At 37.2% G+C, this 8,796-nt stretch overlaps 1 protein-coding gene across 1 annotated transcript in view; it reads left to right on the forward strand.

Moving 5' to 3' along the window:
• The window catches only part of SPACA1 (sperm acrosome associated 1), a 26,014-nt gene extending 20,253 nt beyond the window's left edge, over window positions 1-5,761 (forward strand). The window contains exons 8-9 of the mRNA XM_006164359.2: window positions 4,552-4,672; window positions 5,518-5,761. Of these exons, the coding sequence (XP_006164421.1) occupies window positions 4,552-4,672; window positions 5,518-5,674 (278 nt within the window). The 3' untranslated portion in view covers window positions 5,675-5,761. The remainder of the gene's footprint in view (window positions 1-4,551; window positions 4,673-5,517) is intronic.
• Window positions 5,762-8,796: the final 3,035 nt, after the last annotated feature.

Here is an 8,796-nt window from a genome sequence, read left to right on the forward strand (position 1 = left end):
TTTTTCAAGAAATGGAAGGGAGTCACTGTGTTCTTTTGATGGAGACATATATCCTGGTTTATTCAGATCTGAGGCTCTTCTTCTACTTCTAGCCATTGGAAGATGTATTCACTCTGAAATACCTTTTAGGAGAATGTTTCTTCGACTAGGAGCAAGTGTGTTTCCCTTTTGCTGTGAACTGAAGACTGCCAACATCGCTCTTCTGTTGTGTTTAGCAATGTGGTTTGAGGAGGAGTATTCTATTGAGTCTGAAGAGAAGTATCTCCTTTTTCACAGGTGGCTCAGTAAAAGGGAGGATCTCAGAGATTCTTAAAATACTAGAATATTTCAGAAATATGATTCTAGACCTATCTAGACTGTCTGGGAGGGCAGAGATAGAGGAAGAGAGGACCAAATACAAACATGCCAAAAGTTACATGCAGTTTTAAGGGAGTTTTGAATTTCTTTGTGCTATTCATGAACCCCAAGTAAAGAGTTTGTGCTGTAGTCTACAGATACTGTAAAGTCTAACACTCTTTACAGAAATGAAAACAGATTAAAGTGTTTGTGGGTTATTTTTTAAAATAGATTATTTACTGTTTAAGGTTTCTTTGGTGTGCTTCTTAGTGACTCAAAGAAAAAAGTCTTCATAGTGAAACCTATAATCTTTTATCTGTTGGGATATCAGGTTTCATTTAAAGGATAATTTCAAAAAAGTTCTAAATAAGGCAAGAGAGCATGGAAATATTATCAAACTAAAAAATATCTCAACTGGCCCTAGATTACAATATTAAAGGTGTCTGGGCCATTGTCAGTCTTTGTTGCCACTATCTGGTCCCAGTAAGGACTCTTCATTGGTTAGCTCCTGCACACTCATGCATTTGCTTGTGTGTAAGTTAAGAGCTGGAACAAGACTGCAAAGTGTCAGGCCTTTACTGAGATGAAATTAACTTCTCTCTCTTACAGCAATCCAGAGCTGGTGGGGTAGCTCTGCATCTTGGGAGTTGCACATGGTGAATGACAGATTGTTTTCAGATACTTCTGAAAGTGATAATTAGGTATACCATGCCACCAGACCCTTTTGGGTATTTAGAAATTAAAGAAATGTTTCAGCTAGAAATATTGATACAATGTCATCTACTAGGTGATCATGAAAGTCATGATGCATTTTTGCATTGAAAATAAGTCATGACTTTCCCAACCACCCAATAGCTTGCAACCAATATGTAATTAAAATATTTTTAGGGTAAATATGGTTTAGTTGATGAAAAATTCCCATTAATTTACTTTTATATCAGATTTTTCACTCCTTCAGAAGTGAAGTCTCAACATTGGAAGTCTCAACATTGAAGTCTCAACCCCTCAGGATTTAGAATGTGGCCTTACTTGGAGATAGGATTATTGCAGATGTGCTCATGTTCTAATGGGCATCCATCTTCTCAGGATTTGGGGCATGCACACACATGTGTCTAGTGTGTTTTTCAAGCTATGGGGATCTTGATTTGGACCATACAGTTGGCTGTGTGGGATCTGGCTCCCTTAACCACTAGGCCACAGAGCTGGTCCAATTTCTGTTTAAGTCACCCAGCTTGTGGTACTTTGTTATGTTAGTCCTAGGAAACTGATAACATGCATAAGCTTAGTTTGTCTACAAAGTAAGATTATAGAAATTTGACCTGTTTTCACTAGAAGATTTCAGTAGGAAATTTATTCAATAGGAAATCAAATCTTTATACCTTCATCCTCTGCCTTCTCTTGACAAATGTTGCAGGGTAGTGGATTGATGAAAATGAATTTTGCATTTCTTCTTAGGTATTAGTCCTAAAAGGTATCTTTTATCTGAGGTTTAAAAATCCTACCCCAGGGGACCAGCAGTTAGCATCTCTCTTCTGTTGTGTTATGCAGTTAGCGTAATGACTATGTCGCTGGACTCCCATGTAGTTGACCGCAGTTCAAGTCCCAGACCCGGTGGCTTAAAACTCACGCCGGGCATGTGTGCATGCTTGCCCAAGATCCTGAGAGGAGAATGGAGGAGAAGGCATTGCAGCATGGCCATCCCCACTGGGGGGTGATTTCTCGCTTTCTGTCTCTCTGTGTCTCTCTCTGTCTGTCTGGCGAGTGCACGCACCCTATAGCAAAAACCTCTCCAAAAAAAAAAATCCTACCCCTTTGGGACTAGCAGATGGTCTAATTGTTATGTTGCTGGACTATCACATAGTCAACCACAATTCAAGTCCCAAACCCAGCTTGAAACTTACGCCGGACAGATGCACGTGTGCTCAAAATTCTAAGAAGAGAAGGAAGAGAAGGGATTACAGTGTGGCCAAATTCCATGGAGAGTGATTTCTTACTTTCTATCTCTGTCTCTGTTTCTCTGGCAAGCACATGTGCCCTATTGCAAAAATCTCTCTTTAAAAAAAAAAAAATCTTACCCCTTCTGTAACTCTAAAATTACTTTAAAATAAAAAAATTTTTAAATCCAACAATGTTGACTAATAATAGATGTAATTCCTCAATTATACTTGAAAATATTTAGTAAGATTATTAAATTAAGTTTAACGGTCTACAGTTAAGAAGAAAAATGGAAAGTTACACAACTTGATGCTAAAAGGATGGAAATATCTAGAAAAATAAGTAGTCGAGATTGCCTATAGAGGAGACTATTTCTGACAGAGTGGTATATACCAAAATTTAAATACTAAAATAGTTAAACATAGCTTGTACAAATCACTAAAACTCCCTGGACCAAGGTTTACTTATCTGTATAACATAATGGTTGCATCAGATCATCTTTATGGTCCTTTTCTCCATGAAATTTTTTTTTTTTAAGAGAATTTTTGCTTTAGGGCATGTGTGCTCCCTGGAGATACAGATAAAGAGATAGCGAGACAGAAAATGAGAAATCACTTCTGAGGAAGGATGACCAAGCCTCAGTCCCTTCTCCTTCATTCTCCTGTTAGAATTCTGGGCATGCATGCACACGCACTCTGTATGAGTTTTAAGCTGCTAGGTCTGGGACTTGAACTATGGTTGAGCACTTGGTAGTCCAGTGCCTTAACCATTACATCACCTGCTGGCCCATCCTCCATGATTCTTTTATGATTCTAGAATTTGGGTACCAGGAAAAGCTACAAGAAAACTGTGTCATTTACAAAGTAAGCTGTACTTGATTGTAAATCGGCTTTTCACAGGTTTACCGTAGCAATGCTGTTGCACATACGAGGACTGGCTTTGTCCTTTAATAGCTTTTCTGAAGAAATAGTAGAAAGATATTGGAGAAAATGTTCCATTTAAGGGTGGTGTGTGGGTACCTATATGGAAAAAATGAGCCCTAACTCCTACCATGTACTGTCTACAAAACTAGAGCTGTATCATTGGCCTAAGTGTAAAAGCTAAACCCAGAAAGCTTTGAAAAGGAAATATAGGAGAGTATTTGCATGATACAGGAGTAGGCAAAGATTTCTTAAACATAATTTGGAAAATATTCATAAAATAATCATAAAAGAAAACATTGAATAATTTAGACTTCATCAAAATTAAAACTTCAGTTCTCTGAAAGCAATCATTAGGATAATGAAGAGGCAAAATGTGGGAGAAAATATTCACAAAATATGGACAGCCAGTACAACTGATTTGGGAAAGGTCTCAGTTTCTTAGAAAACTAAGTATACATCTACCCTATGACCCCAAAATTCAATTCTTACGTATTTATTTGAGAGAAACAAAAATATATGTGTGCCAAGTGACTTGTACGAGAGTGTCCATAGCTGCTTTATTTATACCAGTTCACAACGGAAACTAGTCTAGATAGCCATCAGTAGGAGAGTAAATAAATTGTGGAATAATATTCAGTTATAAAAATTTTTTATGAAGTATAATTACATGTAACAATCTTGATTAATCTCTAAAACATTGTGCTGAGTGGAAAAAAAAATGCCTTACACAAGGGAGTACACTGTGTCTGTTTCCATTCATATGAAGTCCTAGAACAGACAGAACTAATCATGGTGGAAGGAAAGGACAGAAGTTACTGCTAGAGGTTGGGGCAGGGATTAAGTAGGAAGGGGCTCCTGAGAATTTCCTGGGCTGCATTCATATTTGATGTTTTGATCAGCATTTGATTACATTTGTGTGATTATATTTGCCAAAACCTTTAAGGTCTTTGTGCAATTCATTGCATGCAAACTTTACCTCAAAGAAAAAAATACAAACAGATATTGAACTCTAGTTAATGATCTAACTGCCAAAGAATTTGGGAGGAAGTGTGCTGAGCCTACAGGTTATACTTGAATGCATCAAAAAAAATGAGATGGACTGATAGTGGGATAAATAGTAAAATAATAATGATAGTATCTGGGTGGTGGTAATGCAAGGTGTTCTTTGTCAGATTCTTTCCTTTTCTGGATGTTTCAAAAGGATGTAGCAAATGTGAAAGCAAGTTCATTAAATGATTTTCTTTCCACTAATTATTTTTATACTTTCTAGACTTGTTTTTCAGTTATAAAGTTTCCATTTAGATATCCATTTTCTTTTTTTCAGTAGTAATAACCATCAGGTGTGTGTTCTCTCTAGAACTGCAAATGAGAAGATTAAGCCGGGCGGACACTGATGCAGTCCTAGTTTTTGTGCTGACTGTTGGAGTCATTATCTGTGTATTTGTGATCTTTGTATTGATCTTCATCATTATAAATTGGTAGGTGAATGGCCAGAACGCATCATCATTCTTATCAGTATCCTCTTTGCCTGCCCCTTCCTCATCCAGTTAGTTGCAAAGCCATGTCTGTGATGTGCCTTACATGATCCAACTCCCCTTCTTCCCCTTGTGGTTACCCTAGTCAGGCTACCCTATCTTTCTCTCTCTCTCTCTCTCTCTCGCTTTAAATTCTGCGATAGGATGCATGCATTCACCAGAAAGAGAGACAGATGGAGAGGGCAGTGAAAAAACACCCCCATGGGGTGGGGATCACCATGCCATAATCCCTTTTCCATTCTCCTCTCAAAATTTTGGGTTTGCCCGCATATGCGCCCAGCATGTTTTTCAAGCTTCTCAGCCCAGGACTCAAACCATGCAGTTGACCACATGGGATCCAGCCACTTTAATCACTCTGCCATTGGCTAGCCCAAGGCTATCCCATCTCTCATGCTTTTTAAAACAATCTCATGACTTGTTTCCCATGAAAGAGATTTTAATTGTAATATTTACAATTTTAGGTGGTAATTGCTAAAACAAACAAACAAAAACCAAGTTTATTTAATGAACATTTGTGTTGTTCCTGTGTAGTTCTCATAACTCCAAAACTTGACTATTGTGACCTACTAATTCATTTAGATGAGGCTATTAATAACATCTGCATGAGTATTACACTGTGGTAAATCTGAGAGTTCATGTACTGTTGTAGAACAGCTGGCATTCCACAAACTGTCAATGATCTGTGAATAAAAAGTCCTTCTATTTAAAGAGAATGTTAATATAAATCTATTAGATTTTAGTTTTCACGTCATATTGTGTGTTTTGTTTCTTTTTGTTTCTTCCTCCAGGGCGACTGTCAAAGCTTTCTGGGGGGCGAAAGCCTCAACTACTGAGCTACATTCTGAACTGAGTTCTGTGAGATATAAAGATTCAACTTCTATTGACCAATCACCAACAGAAATACCTGGACATGAAGATGATGCTTTAAGCGAATGGAATGAATGATGTATGGATGATATATGACAAACCAAAGGATATTAGAGCATATCAGATTCATTATTATAAAAATAAAATATATAGTGAAATACTTTAGTAATGTTGCAATAGATTTACAACTGGCTGAAGGTAATATAGTGTGAGGGTAGGGCTGCTTGGGCTGTTTTATTCAGTGTGTGTTTACTTTTAACATGTTCTCAACATTTAAACATTTACCATTTCAGGTAACAGTTTGGAGACTTTTGTCTAGAGGCACACATGCAGGATCTTCTAAGCACATTTTTGACTACTTTGATCACTTGTGAGGTGATTTGACTGTTCTGTCCTAAGTAAGAAAAAATGTAATATAGAAGATGCTTTGAGCATTAGACTTTCTTTCCCCTGGGAGCACTGGTTTGAATTTGTTAAAGCAAATCACACTTTAGCATCTCTGCAGGGCATGTGACATATAAAGCTTTTAAGGCATGAAATAATGATAATGGTAAATGACCACCATTTCATCTGTTGACTACTATACACCAAGCATTGCTCATAGCATTTTATGTGTGTTTGGTAATTTAACTGTACATAGTAAATAAATAAGGAAGAATTGGAGAGGAACTTGGAAGTGGTCAAGGAAATGACATGAATTTAACATGCCCTGTATTTCTCACAGAAACAGTGAATTCAGTTAGGTAAGTGCCTTCATCATTTTTTGGTATACAGGTCATAACATCTTAGAACCAAGATACTTATTTTTGAACATCATCATTGCCTTTTTGTATTGTGTTCATTATGTGATACAGTTAAGACCAACTATCAAACAAGATACCAACACATGAGATAATTTGACTCATTAGACTTCATCAGGAATTAATTTTCTGAAGTTATGATAGTAGCACAAAATACATTTAATTTTGTTGAGATTAATTCTATGCCAACTTTATTGTCATTATTATGATAGTTAATGATACTATAACTCTTTGTACATATATACAAAAGACAGTATAAATGGATATTTACAGCATACCTCCCTTTTATAACTCAGAAATAGACTGTGCTGTGGAATTAGCTATGTTTTCTGTCATATAGCACTTTAATTTGAGAAAACAGTGAGGAATTGGCTGAAATGATTTTATTTATTGTAGGAATTCTGCAGGGAACTTCAAGTGAAAAGAAATTGTTTTCATAAAAATTTCCAAAAGAATTGGTTTTTGTGATTTCCCCTCCCACATCTCCAGATAAGTGTTTTCGGAATCAGCTTTCCAATTCTTCCTGAGTAGGTATAGTCACGTAACTTTAGTGTAGGTGCTGAACATTTTTGAATAGTTATTATTATACATCCTTGCTTTTAAAACCATGAACAGCAGTGGGTCCCAACTGTACTTCAGTGAATATTAGTGTTCAGTCAGGGTAAGAGGGTTAGTTGCTATTGATGCTGTTTACTGATTATTTCTGGCCATCTACCTTCCTAGGATAGTACTTCCTCAGCCTCTCGTTGGGGGAGAGAGGACATATGACTAGTTCTGGCTAAAGAGTTATAAGCCATAATTCCGCAGTTAGGCATCACTTTGGGGCTGTTATACTTCATTGTGAAAACATCCAGAACTCTATTTCTGCCATAGCAACCAGAAATGCTTAGATGCTGCCTGGTCTGATATCTTGGTTCTCCACGTGAGGACCATGTAGTACAGAATCTCCACTCAGCCACCATGGGTAGATAGCATGAGGGAGAAGGCGACCTTTGTATTTTAAGCCACTGAGGTTTAGAGGCTGTTTGATACCGCAGCCTTACTATTAATAAACACTGTCCTGATTGGCAAAAGACTCACATTATCTTTTCTGAGAAAATAAGTTTTCACAGTCAAATGAACTGAAGAATATTCTTTAGTTCAGAATTCCTGTGTACTTCGTATTTCTCCAAGAAGGAAGATCTAGGTGCAGTATTTCCCAAATTATTTGGCTGTTTCTGGAACAAAAATAAAACTATGCATAAGTGTTAATGCTGTGCCTACTTAGAAATGCACTTTTGAGCAGGACTGTGCTGGATAGATCTGCCCATGACTGGTCAGGGCTTGGTGCGCTAGTCTTGCATAATTTGTAACACAACAAATCACCAACACACTTGACAACAGTAGCACCTTTCCTTAGCTCTCTGAGTGTTGTTTAGACTTTTTATTGCTCCAGACCCACCTTGATGGCATTTCTTAAAATCATCCTACTGCCAAGTCCAAGGGCTCCTCTCTAAGTACTATGACCACAATGCATTAGGTAAAAATAATCTGCAAATCTTATTTGTAAAGCAGATTATAATACGCTCATATCTCCATGAACTCATTCCAGGTTTCTTGAAGACCTTACGTCATTTGCTGTTGATCATATCTGTGTGTTAAAGGATCTCTCATTGTCATGGTCCATAAGGTCTCCACTGGACTTTACTAAACATTAAGATGGCATTTCTTAAAATCATCCTACTGCCAAGTCCAAGGGCTCCTCTCTAAGTACTATGACCACAATGCATTAGGTAAAAATAATCTGCAAATCTTATTTGTAAAGCAGATTATAATACGCTCATATCTCCATGAACTCATTCCAGGTTTCTTGAAGACCTTACGTCATTTGCTGTTGATCATATCTGTGTGTTAAAGGATCTCTCATTGTCATGGTCCATAAGGTCTCCACTGGACTTTACTAAATATTAATTGGGCCAGTCACTTCCCTCTGCAGAAAGACTAGATCAGGAGAATCTTCTAGCCCTTATATTCTCCAAAATTAGTTTTATTGACATCAAAATCTGCTCAAGGCAAGTCTTAAAGTTTTTATCTGGATTCAGGAGGCAAATAAAGTTAAGCAATAATTGAAGAGAACTTTTTGGACACATTGTTTGGTGCCTGCATATACAGCATAGGAATATTGTGAAGTGTTCAGAGTAACACCCTAATCATCCAGAGAATACTTAATTCATCTGTTCATTCACCAAAAATTGACTCCGTTTTTTTTTCCTTTTTATTTAGAGAGATTTTTGCCACAGAGTGAATGCACTCACTAGAGAGGCAGAGAGACAGAAAATGAGAAATAACCCCCTCCACCCAGAGAAGATGCCATGCCACAATCCCTTCTCCTCCATTTTCCTCTTGGAATTTTGGGCACAC

The sequence above is a fragment of the Tupaia chinensis genome, unplaced genomic scaffold (genome assembly GCF_000334495.1).
Source record: "Tupaia chinensis unplaced genomic scaffold, TupChi_1.0 Scaffold143609_1, whole genome shotgun sequence".
Classification (NCBI taxonomy): Eukaryota; Metazoa; Chordata; class Mammalia; order Scandentia; family Tupaiidae; genus Tupaia; species Tupaia belangeri.